General features: G+C 43.5%; 1 protein-coding gene across 4 annotated transcripts; it reads left to right on the top strand.

The window, feature by feature from the left end:
- The first annotated feature begins 880 nt into the window (after positions 1-880).
- LOC121302260 (glycerol-3-phosphate acyltransferase 4-like) lies at positions 881-19,228 on the top strand. 4 transcript variants are annotated; one of them, XM_041232103.1, is made up of 14 exons: positions 882-1,042; positions 1,330-1,450; positions 2,085-2,969; positions 5,890-5,959; positions 6,907-7,204; positions 9,092-9,166; positions 9,585-9,674; positions 11,665-11,758; positions 12,043-12,158; positions 12,815-12,870; positions 13,479-13,564; positions 14,400-14,528; positions 16,611-16,690; positions 17,257-19,228. In XM_041232103.1, exons 3-14 carry the CDS (start codon positions 2,802-2,804, stop codon positions 17,363-17,365), a joined length of 1,371 nt encoding a protein of 456 aa, XP_041088037.1. In that variant the 5' UTR covers positions 882-1,042; positions 1,330-1,450; positions 2,085-2,801; the 3' UTR covers positions 17,366-19,228. The 4 variants fall into 4 exon arrangements, with proteins under 4 accessions (XP_041088040.1, XP_041088037.1, XP_041088036.1 ...); XM_041232102.1 differs by lacking the exon at positions 1,330-1,450; XM_041232106.1 differs by lacking the exons at positions 1,330-1,450; positions 2,085-2,969 and having other exon boundaries at positions 881-1,042.
- Positions 19,229-19,287: the final 59 nt, after the last annotated feature.

Genomic DNA, 19,287 nt, shown 5'->3' with positions numbered 1-19,287 from the left:
GTTCATGTTTAAACGGCTGGTCTTCCTGACCTAAAGTAACATCAGGTAGCGCGGGGTAAGGGCTACTGGGGGTCGGGGTAAAAAACTGGGAGTGTTTTATGCAACCAGTACCTGGTGTAATTCGCATAATTTACCACTAGATGGAAGTCAGTGTGGGCAGATCAGTAGCTTTCCCACCAGATCTAAGTTTTACTTTTCTGCACAGGGTATTTTGGAGGTCAAAAAAGGGCAGAGGGTTTTTTTTAAAGGTACATTTTAGAGAATTTTCTAAAGGTTTTTTTTTTTTTTTTTTATTATTTTATTTTATTTTTATTCCTGTTTTAAATCACACCCCCATTAAGATGTATTCATAATGTGCAAGTCCTTCCTCTTCACTAAGATGGCAGAGGCGCTGTGGCCACTGATTTCTATAGAATTTCTCCAGACTTTAGATTTATTTTACCGGCCACAACATTATATGATATTTGAGACTTTTGAAAATTTCCAATCAATTGCATACGTGATAATTGCACCATGCTGTTAACTGTAAAGCACATTTCTTAAGAAAATTGCACATGCAGTGGATTCCTGCGATTTGCATATCCCGTGTGCCTCAGCAGTTTTATGCACTTAACCAGAATAGGGAACATGCCTTTTCAAAGAAATGTACCAATTCAAGATTGTATGCAATTATCCGGGAAACAATTAAATCACATACGATTGCATAAAACTGTTAGGCACCCAGAATAGTCAATTAAAATAATGTGCTCATGCACTGTCTCTGAATAAATTCAATATGCATTTAACATTTCACCGGAAATAAAATGTGTGTGTTTACAATTAGGAAAACAGGAACTGGTGCCCTTATGCTATTAAAACACCGATGCCACTCTCTCTCTTACCCCAGACGCAGGCTGGCAGAGGCGCGTCACGGCCACATGGCCTCGCCGCTGCAGTGCGCAGCCTCGCCCGCGACTGCTGGGTGTGAGATTATGATGCAAAAATAGAGCTTCAGACCCACAAAGGGAGTCTCTGCACGGCGGAGAACAGCTCTGAATCCGAGGTAAGCGTGTTTCAATTGCAATCTGTATAAAACTGTGACAGCCCAAGCGAGAGGAGAGGGCAAACTCGCCCTGCTAGTAAAAATAAACAGACTGGTATTAAAAATGTATTGTGAAAAGGATGGAGTAACCGAGTCATCACCGGGGGTGGAAATTCAAATATTTCTGAAGATAAATGTCTTTTGCATGCCAGGATGTTTAATTTCTTGTCTTGAGGTAGTGATGTATATTTTTTCACCTATGCATATATTTTTTTTGTAACCGATTAATAATACGGACTAGAGAACAGTTTTGCAGTACCGCTCGGAACTGCACGGACATGGTACACGTTACACCGGCCGTGCTGTTCCAGTTCACAACAGCCCGAGGAGAGAGGAAGGGGACTCGACAGCTGCGCTTTTTGTTTTATTGTAATCAACTTTATATTATTATTATTATTATTATTTAAGTTCTAAAAGATTTTCTTCTTGTGTTTTTGAAATCATAACACATTATTATATAGTATTTATATATATATATATATATATATATATATATATATATATATATATATATATATATATATATATATATATATATATTTTTTCCAAGTTTTAGGCGGACAGCCGTGTTAGAAACAGATAGTTCTTATCTGTGATAAGTTTGACCCCACCCCGGGACCTTCTGTTTATTTAGTGGCGTTCTGCCGGTCGCTTTACAAACGCTGGCTGTAGAAAACTATACACTGTCAACCCCCCTTAATTTAACTCCACACATTAACGCGTTTACTCAGTGTATTCTAAATAATCCAGCAATAACATCGCTGGCATGAGTACAGAACTGTTTTTACAAGAATAATGATCAAATGACAAATACATGCGTAACAGTGAAAGTGCAGAACAGAAGGAAGAAGAAATCACAGAAACTTTTAAGTTAGTCTGTGTAACACTTTAATGCCCAGTCTGAAAACTAGATTGAGTTGTTTATTTGTTTAGCGTTCAGGTCTTGCATAAAAATAAAATCAATCCTGATCTAACTTCCTTACACTTTTCCCCCCTATTTTAGATCCTGTACCTGGAGTGCAGACCAGCAAGGATCCGCAGAAGGGAAACTTCTTCTTCGCTAATTGAAAGAAGCCTGCATTTCTATTTTTTTTTTTTTCTGGATTTACGTGCTCAGAAGTCTCGGATCCAAACCCTTTTCCAGCCTGTGTGCGTAACTTCCCATGCGTTTGGTACTGCAGGTCTTGTAATCGGTGCTTTTGAGGTTAATTCTAGGTCACGCTTCTTGGAGATCCACGTTAGACCGACTGAGCAGGATTTGTAATTAGTGTCAGTTCTGTTACAGTTCCACAAGGACGTGTTTTTTTCATCAGCAAGAGCTACTATCAAGATAATAATGTACCGTGCCTGTAGATTTTGTCTTTCCTAGCGGGGTGGGTACACGGATTTTGTCGTTTATAAAGAAATGTTACCGTTGAATTTCGCGTTCTGCTCGCTGCCACTTCTTGCGCATATTGGGAGGAACTGACGGCACCGCATTGCTTCTAGATGGATTTGCTACGCTGGAATAAGAAAGACTTGTAAAAAAAATAAATACAGCTTCTTGATGAAGCCTATATTTACTCACCGGTTGCGAAAATTAAGACTGTAGTATTTAGAGGGGAGGGATACACTGATCGGACCCTTGGCCGCTGCTTTGGAAGGTCCCCGACTGCTTCCTTGCCTCAGAGACTCTGAATTGTGGTTTATTTTTTTGTTTTATTTTTCTGAAGGCGTGAAGATGGCTTTTTTCTTCATCCCGTTCGACAGTCTGATCTGCGTCCTCCTGGGGATATCTTTCACGGTTTGGTTTACTCTGCTTCTGGTTTTTATAATCGTCCCTGCCATCTTCGGGGTCTCCTTGGGCATCCGCAAATTGTACATGAAAACGCTGCTTAAAATATTCAAGGTGAGTGAGGCTGCCTGCCCTGTCGACACAATATTCAGTTTTAACAGGTTCAGCAAGAGGACTTTTGACATGGATTTTGAAGGTGTTTATTAGTGATCAGCGGCGTTCTTGAGACTGTAAAAGGCAACTCAAGAGTAGCACAAAACGGTAACTCTTCGTTCAGGGAAATAGCGCCGCGTTTTTTGTTTTAGTTGACAAAACGGTGGAAAGCATCATTTGAATGGCGCTGATAAACCAGGCACCAGCTACCAAGTGGTGCTGCTCAAACTGATCATTCAAATGAAGCGCCCCAGAGAATCAGGAGAGGGTCGTTAGGGTTTACTGGGCTAAATATACCATTCCAAGTGAAACCAGTGAAGAAACAGCGGCTTTTCTTAGAATCTGCTGGGTCCACACAAACTCCAGCAGCTGTTTCTTCAGCAGTGCCCCTTGCAGTGGTAAAGCTGCCCCATCAACACCAACGCCCCTGATCGTGTGTAGAGTCCAATCGGAAAAAATCAGATCGGGAAGCCCTAGCAAGATGGGTAGACGTTTCTCCTACCCTGAAATGCTCCTGTAGGCTCCTGCAACACCCCAAGGTAGAGCTTCGAAGGAACTGATTGGAGGAGCGTTTCCTGCTGGTGCCAGGTTGTGTTACTGTGTGCCCTGGTTGCCGGGTTGCACTGGAGAACAGATTGAACTCTGCTTGTTATCCAGCCTACTGTTGACATTCCTCCTCACATGCCCACCCCAAAATACTGAACCAGCTTCTTAGCCATAGCTGGGAGTAAGGGGGACAGCTCATTTTTTAAAGACTGTACCGGCATGAAACGATTTGTTCGGATAGGCTCTCCACGAAAGTGAGGCGCTGACAATCGGGTGAGGATTATGGGTGTCGATTTGGTCTCGGGTAGCGTTCAAATTGTGAAACAGCGGCTTGTTTCTCTCGGAGTGGTAATTTAGCCTGAGCAACACCACTGACCTGTGGAGAGCTTGATGTGAAAAATCGAATAGCCATTTCGTGCAGCACTAGCAAAGACCCTGCTGATTGCTCCCCTCTCCTGTGCTACTGTAAGTGTCCCAGTGGGGCTACAGTACTGTACTTCTCTAGCCTTTCCTGTCATTTTATAGATGTGCAAAGCTTGAAGCCATGAAGGGCTGGGTTTTCATATTTAACAGGGGAGAGAGGGTCAAGCCCCTAAATAGTTTTGAATAAAGAAATTCTAAATTTTCAAACCCAAACTTGGTTAATTTAAGCAGTCCTGTGAAGCAAATAAGTTATGTACAGTACTAATCTGGCTGAATGTTGCTTTTAAAGACAGGCTTGAATTCTGCTGATCCGGAATAATGCCTCTGTGCTTTGAATTCTGAAACTATGCTGAGGAGGTCAGAAGCAACTTAAAACCTGAAAATACGTTGGACAGGGTTATTCTAGAAAGCGTCCGTGAAAGTTGTTTATTTTTGTAAAACCATGAATCACATTTAAGCTGCGATTTTTTGAATAAAGAGACTGCAGCTCCCTGGAAACCTCAGTTTAATACTTTAGAACGTTGAAACACCTGCCATAACATCGTCAGCAGTTATAAATGCCCCATAGGCAGCCACTATAGCACGCTTGGGGAGAGGTGTATATGTTATTGCAGAATACATCCAATGAAGAGGAAGACGTCATGTGGCTGGGTGTTTTGAAACCCTGTACAAAACGTTGCACAGATTACCGTCCTGAAAACGCACTTCGCGGAGGGAAGGAAGACTCCTGTTGCACAGCAGTTCCACCCATTTCAGATTTTAATACAAGCTTGTGTGTATGAGTGTGCCGCTGTGTGAATGCAACAAGCTCTTATTAAACTCCTAGTAAAACCAGAAATGGATCAAACGGCTCTCTCTCTCTCTCTCTCAGCTTATCGCTTGATTGCTTTTCATGCAGTGGTGCAAAATGTTTGCCATAGCAGGCTCCTCTGGGTTTAGATGCTGCAGAAGAGTGTGGCTGCACCATTGCTCGCTGTCACATTTCATAGCTGTGCATTGCACTGCCCCAGGTTTTAGATATGAATTGAATTCACACCGCTGTGTGAAACTCTTGGTTACTCCTCATGTCATCTCTCCTAAAGCTGCTTGGCACTGACAGAGTAATTTGCTCACAGCCTGGGCAACCTACCACAGGTATTAAAAACAAATTACAAGTGTTGTCAATAGACCCGTGGATGTCGTTGCTCTTGGTGCTCACGGGGTCTATAGTGATTATCAGTAATTGCCAGGCTAGGGTTTCATTCTGCGTTGGGATTGGCTCGTGTTATTTTTCCGGCTGTGCAGTCTGTTCTGGTGCCAGGCAGCTGAAGTGTGTTGTTTGCTGCTGTCCTTGGCAAAAGCGCCCTTTTTAACTAGAAGGAAGGCATAGTAGGCATCGAAGGCTTGCATTTCGGCTAGTGCAGGGGTGGCCAGTCCTGGTCCCGGATAGCCGCAGGGTCTTCTGGTTTTCATTCCACCCTCAGTTCTCGACTTACTTAATTTGAACCTGTTCGACATTAAAGATACCCAGAAAATCTGCAGGATTGTGTCTCTCCAGGACTGGGGTTGACCACCCCTGGGCTAGTGAAGTCAATGGTTACATTTTGTACTTGAGTGCTCGAAACAGTCATTATTTCTGCATTTTGACTCGTGTTTTTCTTACTCCAAAAAACAAAGTATTTTTCTGATCTTTTATTGTTATTATTTATGCAGAAATTCTAAGTGTTTCGTTATCGAATAAGTCTTTACTAACTTTGCTTTTACACAGCACTTGTAGAGACTTCATGTTTGAGCTTAGTTTTAAGCTGGTGCAACCCAGTGCCAGCCCTGCTGAATACCCAGAGAGAGAGCAAGAGCTCTAGGGCAGACTGTGCCCTGGGAATGGGTTGTCCTCTGAATAATTGCTGCTTTGTGTTTGTCTGTTTCTTTCCAGTGGGCGACTCTCCGGATAGAGCGCGGAGCCAAAGAAAAGAACCACCTTCTTTATAAACCCTATACCAACGGTAAGCTTGCTTGTTTAGTGTCACGAATCGTGCCCAACCAACATCGCAAAGAAAAAGAGCATTGAAATGCGACCCTTTGTAACACAGAGGCGATTCTGCTCTTGATGCTTTGATGTTTTTCAAACTGGTTTTCTGTCCTCCTTGTGAGCGCCACACACTCGCAAAACCCTTCTCGTTTTGCCACTCGCTTCACTCTGTAGTTTTAACGTGCGTTGCAGTGGCAGCGTGATTGGGGTGTAAGATTTATATAGCAGAGGTGCTCCCTTCGATCTCTTTCAGTCCATCCCAGGACCCCCCTCCCAGCCTTATCTATTCTGCAGTGCAGTCCAGAGGCTGTTGCCTTGATCATTCGTCATGATTGCCCTTCTCTGCACTGCCAGGTGCTTTTAATTCCTTAATTGAATGCCCAGTGTGGGTTCAGGTAGACCAGGGCTTCTCAAACTCTCCTGGGGAGCCCCAGTGGCTGCTGGTTTTCATTCCAACTGAGCTCTCAATTACTGAACTATAACCCTAATTGAACTGATAATTTGCTTAATTAGACCTTTTTTTTTTTTTTTTTTTTTTTGTTTTCAGCTCTTAAACAGTTGCAGATTTCAAGTTGATAAGCAACTTGAACTGCAACTGTTTAAGAGCTGAAAACAAGTAAAAATGTCTAATTGAGCAAATTATCAGTTCAATGAAGGGTCTGGTTAAGTAACTGAGAGCTCGGTTGGAATGAAAACCAGCAGCCACAGGGGGTCCCCAGGACCGAGTTTGAGAAGCCCTGAGTTACAGTTGAAGGCCTGGTTGCTATAAAGGACTTCCTAAAAGATGTTCTTTCGATCGCGTTTGAGCCACAAGCATGATTCCACAGCAAGAGTGACGCTGCCTTACTGAGTCGAGTGGAGCGTGATATTTAAAGGCTGTAGTGTAACGCCCCTGACGCAGGTCTCTCCTCCCACCCCCAGGCATTATTGCCAAGGAGCCCATGTCCCTGGAGGAGGAGATCAAGGAGATCCGGCGCAGTGGCAGCAGCAAGGACTTGAGCAGCCCCGAGTTCGAGATGAGCGACATCTTCTACTTCTGCCGCAAGGGAGTGGAGAGCATCATGGACGACGAGGTGACCAAGCGCTTCTCCCCGGAGGAGCTCGAGTCCTGGAACCTTCTCACGCGCAGCAACTACAACTTCCAGCACATCAGCCTGAGGCTCACCGTGCTGTGGGGGCTTGGGCTGCTCATCCGGTACTGCTTCCTGCTGCCGCTCAGGTGAGGCGCACCTGCCCGAGGCACTGTGCCTCTCTGCGGGGCTCTACCTGTCTGGGAGTCCGACTAATTCCAGGCGTCCGGATCTGCCGGTCGGATACTGCGAGCCCAGATCTAAAGGACAGTCTGTTTTTACTGCCTACAGATAACCTTGAGGTTACCGTTCTGAAGACGTACTTCAAGAATGGAAATGAGACTCCTATTGCATAGCAGTTTCACCCATCCCGGGTTCTAGCACAAGCTTGATTAGCCACAGTGTGTCTAGGTAACAAGCTCAGGTGTGTATTAAGTTCATAGGGAAGCCAGGAATGGGTCATACTGCTATGCAATTAGTCTTATTTCCATCCCAGCAGCACTCGATCTCTGTGTGTCTGCCTGGGAATGGGCAATGGGTTTTACAAGGGGAACTAGAGCAGCTGGTTCAGCAAGAAGCATTTAACCTTGGTTCACCAATAGCTGCATAATTACTTTAAATTATCCAGAGGCTTAAACAGAACAACACCGTTTTAATTGCACTATTGGGCTTTGCAAGCTTATTGTCAACAACAGCGTGCTTCCTTGTGTTTTCTTTCTGTTTCTCTTTTCATTGGAGATGAGCAGTTTCAGATTAAAAACTAATCAATTGGAATTTAGATGTAAACCAATCTTTCTAGAAGCTGTATTTTTTAATGCTATGTTTCCAAAGCGCAGTTTTGAGTCTGCTTGGTCACGTCTTGTAGGCTGTATGCAAAAAGGATTTGATACGCTGACCACAGAAGCGGCAGCGTTCTCCACGCCAAGGTTTTAGCTGCATTAGCTGCGTTAGCTGCGTCTCCTCAACTCGCCGAGGACAAGCAAGGCTTGCCAACTTCCAGAGCCATTCATAGGATGACTTGCTGTTTTTAATTGCAGCGTGCCGATGAGATAACGCTCCCGTTGCTCCATTAAGCACACAGAGCCGCGTTTAACAAGGGAAGGTCTGTCTGTGCAAATAAGGATACTTGGCACAGGCAGCTGAATTCCAGCCGGAATTACAAAACTTTGACCTTTATGATCCTGAGTCCCTGTCCTCTGTACTCCGCAGTGTAATTAGTCTTCACAGCTGAGGTGGTTTTGAGAAGCTGAATTGTTGCCCAAAGTGCAGGTTTTGGGGTCTTGTTAAACTTTAAGGGCAGCTTTTAGATTTGTTGGTGCGGTTTTGCTGTTGGCACAAGTCAAACCTTGTGCTGCGAGAGATGAAACAGAAATGTTCTCATTTAAACTGTAACTGAGCTGGCTTTGCAAACATCGCTAGGAGTTGCTTTCTACTGTGCAACCTAGGGGCGTAATTAAAATCTCGTCTGTATCGTGTCTCTTACTGGTTTGGTCTCTGAGCTTTGCTAAGTCTGTGCGTATTGCCCTGCCGTCTGGGAGGATTAGAGAGATGGGATGCAGCTGGTTTTAATCCAGATGGCTTAACTCTAATAGGTTCACGGCAGAGGGGGTAGATAAATGAGAACTTAATCAGATGGGTTTAGCATACAGTGTCTGTATGCACAAATGGCTGAGGGTGTGGACAACGACATACATGCGCTAATACAGTGTTGGAATTCATGCAAAGAAGCAATACGAACAGATACAGTATGCAGTTATTCTGAATAGTTAGTGATTTATTTATTTTTTAACTGCTTTAATTGGTAACTTATATTTTAATACGCTTCCTTTTTTTCAAACAATTCAAATTTTGCTGTATTACCTTTTTGAAAATGACTTTTGGGTTATACTAACTGGACTGTCAACAAGGTGGCGGAGTAAGTGGAGAGCGCAGAAGGCTGTAGATGAAAGCCACGTCCAGCTGAGTGATCGTGGGCAGGTCTGAGCGCAGTGAAACGGGACGCTCACATGCATGTTGTTCTTGCCCTTCACTTGCAGGGTCACTCTGGCATTTACTGGAGTGGGACTTTTGGTGGTTGGAACTACAATGGTGGGGATATTGCCGAATGGGAGGTAAGTGCGTGGAATATCAAGCGTGCCGACAAGAGGCAGTAGACTTGTGGCGTCCCATTAGTCATTAGCAATGTCATATATTCTGCAGATTTTAGGTTGTTCCTCTTTGCTTAAAGGCATTTCACACCTGAAAGAAACAGACAATCAATATTGCCAATTCTACCCTGTGATGCCTGACCTATGGGGCACCCTGGCTATGTGATTGGCATTGCACTGCATTTGCTGTCTAAATCTCGTATCGGATACAAAATAGACCCTCTTCAGAGAGACCTGTTAAGCCGGTTTTGCAATGCCTCCTGATTTGTGTTCTCCGCTTGGACAGCTGTGTCGTTTGTACTTCCATCACTAAACTGTACAAGCACGTTTCTGTAGTTGTGAAGAAATTCAGTTTCCCTTTTTTGTGTCTCTTGCATTGCAGATTCAAAAACTTCCTGAGTGAAAAAGTCCACCTGATGTGCTACCGGATCTGTGTGCGAGCCCTGACTGCTATCATCACCTACCATGACAGGTGAGCCACACCCCATAGCACCACAGAGCCTCCCTGCTCAAGGGGCAGCTTGTGTCAGCCTGGGCTACCAGTTCAACTGGAATAAGGTTCTCCGCTCATGGAGGAATGAAGGTGGAGAGTTCTAGCTCTGGGACACCGAGTAAAGTGATGTCATCCAACACCTTTTGGGGCACATACAGCCTCTGCACGCCCTGCTTGTGTGTGTGTTGCAGGTATTGGGTTACAGGCTAGGCAGTCCTGTTTAGCGGGTACTGATGGGTTTGTGAAGGAAGGAGGGTGTCTTGTTTTAGGCTGTTGGCTGTTAGTTATACATGCCGTTGACTGTACAGTGCTAACAGTGTGCTGCAGTGAGCAAAAGGAAGAGTGTGTGTGTACAGGGAGGTGCGTAAGGAAGTATGTAAATCTGGAATCTTAAACATTTGAGGTTTGTATTTTAGAAACGGATGGCTCAGGGGGTGGGGTGGAGAGAGTAGTCTTTCTGACAACTGACCTGGGAGTTATGACTACAATGTCAGAACAGTAAGCCATGATCTGGAGGGCAAAGTAGGTATTTATGACTAGGGTATATATTTGTGTTTTTGTTCACTAAGGTTTTAGAAAGCAATCTTTGCAGGCTGGGGGAAAAAAAAAAAAAAAAACACTTCAGTTTTTGATAAGTTTAAAGTCAAATGAATTTACAAACAATTATGAATTTCCTATTCTGTAACTCCTTTTGCACCACATACAGGGGTGGAGATAAGACTCATATTGCACAGCAGTGTTACCCATTCCAGGTTTTAATACCAGCTTGATTAACCACAGAGTGTGTAAGTAACAAGCTCAGGTGTCTTATTAACCTACTAGTAAAACCAGGAATGGATGAAATCGCTGTGGGATCGGAGTCTGGCTTCCATCCCTGATGTATAGGTATGCATGATCAGATGCTGAATCATATGAAAGTGGTGTGTGTTTAAGCAGGATGTAGCCCTGCTGTGATGTCAGCCTCTCTGATATTTATTTTCCTCCATACACAGTTATTGACCTTGCTGCTGCCGCCGCTCACACATCTGCTATATTTACCTTGACAAATGTTTCTCCCTTGGCTGGGATACTGTAGACAGCCATGGCTGTGAGCCAGGAACCAGCCACAAGGTCTGCATTAGCGAGGGAGGGAGGACTCGCTTGTGACCTGTGTGCCCCCGTGTCTTTCCTCAGCAGTCCATACACCATACGTATACAGCGGCAACTGGAAACCACGTGTGCTGGTAGCTTGTCGTCATTGTTATAAATACCAGCAGCAGAGATGGGAACATCCAGAACTGGAGTGGGGTCCTGGTCTCTCCAGAACATGTATAAATAGAATGTATAACTTCTTGGAACAGTTTAGCAGAGGAAGTTAAATGGCTTGTATGAAAAAGTCCTAAGGCATATTCTTTACTATCATATTGCAATGCTAAAGTTATATTTTACAGTTTTTTTTTTTTCTGGGGGGAGGTAGGGGCAAAGCAACAGCAAGAGTATGTAACTTGAGTCCTGTGGAGGGACAATTGTCCTGGTGTCTCTCAGATGTTTTGGTACAGAGCGCTGGATGATTTGCTGAAGGGTGACCTCTGCTGTTTAGTTTGTGTAGTACAGATAGGGTTTCTTTCTGTAGTTTTTGGTGCCCTCTACTGTTCAGACACAGGAAATACTATTGCTTGCATTGTGTGTGTGTGGTTGTTGCAGTGGAGCCAGCAGCCAGACAGAATGCTTCGAGTTTTACAGTGGTTGACACCATCGCTTGCTGCACAGAGTTTCATGTTTCGAGGGGAGGGTGGAGGCGGAAATATCTGTTTTATTAATAAATAAAACAAAAGTTTATAATAGTTTATATAAGGTCTTTTATAGGAGCTCAAGTTGTTGGTTTGGTATTTTCTCTGTTCAGTGATAGTTAGACTTCAAGGAAAAGCGCCCCCCTCTCTCTGTCTCTCTCTCTCTCTCTCTCTCTATGTTGATTTCTTTTGTATTGTAGCGAGAACAAGCCTAAAAACGGAGGGATTTGCGTTGCAAACCACACCTCCCCCATCGATGTGATCATACTGGCCAGCGACGGCTGCTACGCCATGGTAAGCTGTACTGAGGAGCAGCGCTCCCTTCACAAAGCACCGTCGCCCAACACAGAGAGACTCGCTGCACACGGCACACTAAGCACCACCCCCAACACAGAGAGAGTCACTGCACACGGCACACTAAGCACTAGCGCCCAATGCAGCGGGCAGTACCTGCTAGAGAATGGACCACAGCGACAGTTAGAAGAGGTTAATCCAGGTCTCTGCCCCCTGCTTTTAGACCTCCCTTTCTCAGCCGGTTTGACAGCGTGTGTCTGTGTGTGTGTGTGCTCTTGTTTCAGGTGGGGCAGGTCCACGGTGGTTTAATGGGAATCATTCAGAGATCCATGGTGAAGGCGTGCCCACACATCTGGTTCGAGCGCTCCGAGGTTAAAGATCGCAGCCTTGTGGCCAAAAGGTAAAGGCGTTAAACGAGTCCGGGGCGCGAGACGAGCGCGCAGAGTCAGAAATCATACGCTGGTCAAGCACCAGTGGCAATAACAACATGTTGGTGAAATTCTAGTCTAAACGATCGGAAGTAGGCTGATTGTTAAAACAAACGGTCTGTTTATTTCTTATTTTTATATATACTGTAGAAACTGATTTTATTCCAAGTATTTATTACATCTGTGTTTTTACTGAAGCTTATGTCACCAGCACTTGTGGTAACATGGCAACGGTCCTGTGACGACGTAAAACCTGGTCTACGTACAGATTTGTAAACTTACTCTGTAACTAGTGAGTCACGGCCATAGGAGGCTGTGTGGTCCAGTGGTTAAAGAAACAGGCTTGTAACCTGGAGGTCCCCGGTTCAAATCCCAGCTCAGCCACTGACTCACTGTGTGACCCTGAGCAAGTCGCTGAACTTCTTGTGCTCCAGTCTTTTGGGTGAGACGTTGTTGTAAGTGCAGCTCATGCATAGTTCATAGTCTCGTAGTCTGGCACTATATAAAAGTAAAGATTATCTGTGGTTCTTAAATGTCCTTCTGGAAGGTGCTAGCAGCAGTGCTTTTGAGATGCTCCCCTCCTTCAATAACGCGCTTTATTATTGGTTCTGATCTCCTGCCTTTTCAGGTTAAGTGACCACGTGGAGGACAAAACGAAACTGCCCATCCTGATATTCCCAGAAGGTGAGTGAGTAAGCTTCATTACTGGAACGGCTGCAGCTCTTGTGCCTCGAGTCAGTATAAACCAGCATGCCTGTGACGTTCACGCCAACGGCACGGCTGTAAAACACATCGCAGCCATCAGTGACTTAATTACAATGTTCTGTATTCACTGTGTGTGTTAAAATACAAATGCTGAAGATTAGTTACGCTCAGGGATTTCAGCTGAAGTTTATAAAAGCAGCTTCCACTGCCAGAAACCTTGTTAATGAACTACCAGGAGTGCCACTCCTTTCCTGAGAGGTTTCAATGATTTGTGTGATGTATTGGTATTAAAATATCAAACGGTTATGCCAGTGCCTTCACGTACCTCCGCTCTGATGCTGTTGTAACAGGAATGATAATACTAACATGTGATTCCTGGTGCGTCATGTAGTAAACAGGCGCGGTTGGCTGTCCAGTTCGTTTACACTCCTTTTTAAAGTCAGTTACTGCCGAAGACGACTTGTCTCTCCTGTTTTAAACAGCCAGGCTTTCTCCACCCCCTGCAGCAGCGGGAGGTTATCAATATCATTTGTAAATGAACAAGGCTTTATATTTTAAAATGAAAAGCGGTCCGGTTTTCTCCACAGGGACTTGTATCAACAACACCTCTGTGATGATGTTCAAGAAAGGGAGCTTCGAGATCGGAACGACAATGTATCCGGTAGCCATTAAGGTAGGCATGACTTGCAGAATCAATCACAAGGTAGACTACAGGATTGTCTGCATACTGTAGTTCAGGCTTGTAGAAAGAAATCCGACTAACCTCTTGCCAGCTTGAGGACAAAGTGTGGTGCAGGAACCGGGCGAGCGCTGACGGGTCGAAGGATCCCGTTCTGTAATTCTTCTTCTCTTCTGGGTTGGGCTTTCTTCCAGTGTGACCTGTTGATTTGTTGAAACCAACACTAATTCTTGGTGTCTAAAAATATTGTTTTACCAAGCTCAAAAAAAAAAAAAAAAAGACTAGCAAGTAGGCTTGAATGTCGACAGTCAAAGCTTTTTAACTGTAAATATATGGTGTGTATTGTGTTGATTGTGTGATTTGAGGATGAAACTCTATACATTAACATGCACAGTATTTCCTTATGTCATTGTATTATAACCGTAGTAAATGCTGCGATGGCCAAAGGTTTTGCATCACCTAGAATTTTAGGATTGAGACATTATTTAAAAATAAAAACACTAAATCTTTTATTTAACATGTAATCAAATAAACTACAAAATGATATCGCAAAAGTCTACCGGAAGCCATAACAGTAGTACAGTATTTCATGTTAGATTTCGAAATGCCACATTTTTTCAGTTAGCTTCAGGTATATGGGAATAACTATATTCTGTTAACCTAACATTATTCAGCAGGTTTCATTCGACTTTATGAAGCAGAATGGGCTCATTCTCTAGGGCGATTGCAAAACTTTTGTCCGGAGCTGTACATGAGGAGTTCGTGTTATGACGAGGTGTGGTGATGAACGAGCAGCAGTCGTTCATTCTGCGCCTTGTCTTTCTTCCAGTATGATCCTCGGTTTGGAGACGCTTTCTGGAACAGCAGCAAGTATGGTATGGTCAGCTACCTCCTGAGAATGATGAGCAGCTGGGCCATAGTCTGCAGCGTGTGGTACCTGCCCCCCGTCACCAGAGAGGTGGGTTAGAGTGGAGGGGAGAGAGGGTTTTAGACAGGCTGTGCATCCCAATCCCGTGATTGGAGTGGGGAGGGGAGGTAGAGGTTGGAGAGGCTTTAGCTGGGTGACCATCTGTCTGCAGGTTACCATCATCTATCTGAGAGTGGTGACTTTGGGGTTGTCTGTAAACAGTGTAGCTTTTCTGGTGTGTATGTGATACCGGTCTTCGATCATCACCAGGGAAATGAGTCAGTCCAAGACAGGAATGGATATAAAACCTCTGTTGCACAGCTGTTTGATCCGTTCCTGCTTTAGTAAGAAGCACGCTAGCTTGTTACCTGCACGCTGGGGCTAATCAAGCCTTTGATAAAACCTGGAATGGAGGTGAAACTGCTGTGCAGCGGGAGTCGTGTTTCCGTGCCGGAAGCTGTCATTCTGAAGTGTATAGGGTGTTGGTTCAGGGGCTCTGCTCAACCCTTCCAGGATCCACACCGTTTTGTATACTGTAATTTGCATGCCCCTGTTTTAAAACACAGCTTGATGTAAAAGCATCCCTTTGAAATTGAATAGGAGGGTACACTTAACCCTTTGCAGTCCGTTTATTCTGCGCGTCTGGTCCAATTTATTTTCACACGCGCTGTTTAAAAATGTTTTTTTCAGAGTTTGAGTCACAAAAGGACACTCAGTACTGCATCTCCAGCCAAGCCCCACCCCTTGTTCGCTGTATTTTTCACATACCTCATTATAGACGTGCATACTGATAAATCCTCTCCCGATCACTCGTTTTATCACCAAACTCCTCAATAATGCGACCCAAGTCATTATTTTGTACTGTGGTATTCTTTGAGCTCTGGATGCAGAAGGCTTCATTCAGCTCCTATCGGTCTCATGCGGCCATTAAGTTTTTCTCTGCTTTTTCCCTGGAGAAAAAAACAACTAGAGACCTGTGCTTGACGTCTTTTATGATGTCGGGCAGGGTCCCACATCGGACCGGAAAGGGAAAATTGTAGTGTTGGACCTGGTCCAAAACAGGACCGCAAATTAAGTATTTAAGAATATCATTCTTGCAATATCCTGTTTTTTGTAATTGTTATTATTATTATTATTAATTTAACATTTTGATTTGCCGGAGCTACAGCAGAGCTTGCCAGTTTGGTTCATAGTGATGCTAACTAGAGGGTTTCGGGGAGGAGACTGGCACTGCACAGGAGTGTCAGGAAGCTGAACGATGGGGAGGAGGAATACATCATTTTCCATTTGAACCACCTTGCAGTGGTTTCCACGCCTGTTATTTGCATGCAGGTGAAAACGACATCCTGCCTTATTTACATGGGCAGCGTTGGAGACACCATGGCAACAGACCTGTGCGTGACTCTGGTAATCGCCAAACCAGAGTCGCAGAACTTTTCAAGTCATATAGGGGACTTGTGTCTATACTTTTAACGCTCTCCTAAATCTTCATAATAAAATACCTGCCTCCTAAAACATCCGTATCATTTTTGGGAGAGTTCTCTGTACGGCTTTTAAAGTGCTGACCTGTTGTTCTGTTTTTTTTTTTTAATTATAATTCCAAGCACTGACTGTCCCGTTTCGAGAATCCTTCATGGGAGACCAAGAAAACAAATGCAAAACAAGGAGAACTGCCTTCAGTATAAATCCTTCGATGCAATTATAGTTCACTGCAGCCTGTCATTTATTCTCTCTCTCTCTCTCATATGCCATAAGCAATTGCAGTTGTATACTACCAAGATCACATTTCTTGGTGTCTGTCTACTCCGTTCTCTCTTCCAGTTCACTCTTCTATTGAGTCGATCAGAAACCAGACATCCTTGTCTCTCCAGGTGGTTTACATTGCCAAACCGGCAGCTTCAGCAGCTGATGCACAACAATGCATAGTGAACTGAACAGGGAAACCAATATATAAATTCACACACACACACAAACTATAAAAGCACTTTTCTGTGTGTGTGAAAGTATAATCAGACTCCAGACGGAGCTCTCTTAATATTCTATTAGTGTGTGCTTGTTGGTTCTTCGGATGTCGCAGTACAGGACTCCAGCCCCCCCCCCAGCCCAGTGCTCATTCTGTTCCTCTTTTCGCAGGAAGGAGAGGATGCAGTACAGTTTGCAAACAGAGTCAAGTCTGCAATCGCCAGGCAAGGCGGTCTGGTGGACTTGCTGTGGTGAGTCTATAACTTACTGTAGTGACACTAGGTGCCTGAAAGATAACGCGCAAGGTTAATCAATGAGTTGAATTGAAATGCATCTCCAGTACCAGGGAACGATAGGAGCGATATCAGAATACTACTACTACTAATAATCATCAGTGTAGCTAATCTTAATGTGATCTCGTTTCCATCTGATACGAAGAAATTCCAGATTGCTGTTTCACGTCAGTATTGGGCTCTACTGTGTATCATCAGAAATCCTAAATACGAACAAAAGTAAAGACTCATTGATCACCTTTTTAATTGGTTTAAAAATGTGGCTAATCAAAACTCTCATTAAAACCTGGAATGAGTCAACATATAGGCAGTACGCTGAGACACGCCTCCTGTAGTTAATAATACCAGGAATGGATCCTGTTTCTGTCCCTGTGCAGGTTCAGATTGGGGGAAATAAGTGTTTTTATTGATTTTTTTTTTAAAAATGAGTCAAGATCAAAACCTACTGTACAGCGACCAGGAGTTTTTAAAACCTGTAATAAAATCTGTATGTTTGTATTTATTTATTTCTGTGTGGTGTGTAGGGATGGCGGACTGAAAAGGGAAAAAGTGAAAGACACTTTCAAGGAGGAGCAGCAGAAGCTGTACAGTAAGATGCTGGTCGGGAATCCTGAAGACCGCAGCCGATCTTGAGAACTCCGGGCGGGAGAGGGGGCGGAACTCTGGGAACGCCAGATTTGGGAACGCTGGCTTTCTTTAAAAGCTGAAGGCAGACAAAACAATGAGCCTGAGCTCTGAGACACTCCTTTTCGACTTGTCTTCTTGACTTAACTAAAAACTGAAAATATATATATGTATATATCTAATAAATACCAACACACAAAAAAATGACTTTGGAAACTTGGAAAGAAACTTGTACCGTAAGAAAAGGGGACTGACATTGATTCCTGTAGTATTGTGTGTGTGTGTGTGTGTGTGTGTGTGTGTGTGTGTGTGTTTTTTTTTTTTTTTTTGAGAGAAGTTACTCCCCCCCCCCCCCCCTTTAATTATGTCTTCACAAAAGAGGATGGAAATGTGAATTATTTTAAGGAGTAGGGCACGAACAGTTCATGCGACAGCCGCAGTGTTATTTGCCTCTGCATGATCCTGACTAGCTCACTGTTACAGAACCACTGCTGTTCTCCGGATAGCACAGCACCTTTTTTTTTTTTTTTTTTTTTTCTCTAATATCTACATTTGTTTTCAATCGCACGTTGTTTTAACTGTTGTCCGCACAGATGTTAAATAAGGGGGAACAGTTGGGAGCAAATCAAGTCCCAGTGTCAAGTGGAAGTCTGTTACACGCATTCACAGTGTGTTTGAGGGAGTGGATTCAGTCAGACTAATGTAGCACTGTTTTGTGGTGCAGTTTTATCAAACCTGTTGTGAACACCAGTCCTTTGATCCCCAAAAAACACTAATGTTTGTGTTCCTCTTTGATAGTGCCATTTTTTTTTTAAGCATGATTCACAACAAAAACAGTTCACTGTAGTGAAAAGTCTGTTTATTTCATGTATTTCAATTTGAAGGAGCAGTAAAATTATTCTAAAACGTTAGACTAAATTATTCTTTTTTTAAAATATAAATGTTCTCTTGCACCATTTGCCACACCTAATAGATTATTGGTATTTAAAATATTTCTAGTTTTAATGCTTCATTGCGCTAAACTTGCCCTCCCTCGAGACAAATGGTGCTCCTCTTATTGAGGAGCAAGATTGTTTTTCTAGTCCATGTCTTTGTTCCAACCACAGACCTCCAGCTGTTAAACCTCCTTCTAAAATCCTTCAAGGTCTAATTTAATCTGTACAAAAACCTGGAGTGGATTTAGCCCTCCAGGATGAACAGTGGTGTTTTGAAGCCACTGTTGGAGGGTCGAGTTAAAACCGCAGAATTACAGGGAGCAAACCCCCCTTATTGTCTTTAAAAACGATTTTAGGTTGGAAGCCATTGGGGGTAGATTTTAATGATCTAGGCAGATCGTAACACCTCCCCTCTTTCAATATTGATCTTGGTGGTGAGATTTCCCGTTAGGGCTGATTTTAATTGCCCCACAATGCTTACAATACAAACACAGGGTAATTTCTGTGAAAAGTCTGCTCTTTTGAAATGTTAAGGTAGTGGTATTTAGATCATGGTTTTAGATTATTAAAATAAACCTGGTAAATGTACTAATGGTTGTTGTTTTTGTTTTTTTTTTCCAGTGCTGAATCTCATCCACTTCGTAGTTCAGTGGGCTGTGGTTCATATACCTGTTTTGAAAATCTCTATCCGCCCAGGCGTGATGAGCACAGAGACAGATACCCGAGACTCTTACTGCACAGGCGAGGTAGCAAGAGGCAGGCTAGAAGTTCAGGGTTTCTGTAAATCCTCCCCCAGCATGTTACAAAATTTTGTTCAGCGATTCTTCCTGTTTATCTCAAGTGCCTGTGTTTCCCAACTAATACCTCCTTGTTGCATTTTTTTCTGAATTATTATTCTTGTTATTATTATTATTATTAAATCATGTAGTTTGTGTTACTTGTGTTTTTTATTGTTGTTTTACAATATATTCAATGAAAATGTGCCTTTTGAAATGG

This window comes from Polyodon spathula, chromosome 29 (assembly GCF_017654505.1).
Source record: "Polyodon spathula isolate WHYD16114869_AA chromosome 29, ASM1765450v1, whole genome shotgun sequence".
In the NCBI taxonomy this organism is placed as follows: Eukaryota; Metazoa; Chordata; class Actinopteri; order Acipenseriformes; family Polyodontidae; genus Polyodon; species Polyodon spathula.
Note: the sequence above shows the minus strand (reverse complement) of the source record. Positions and strands in the feature narration are given on the sequence as shown.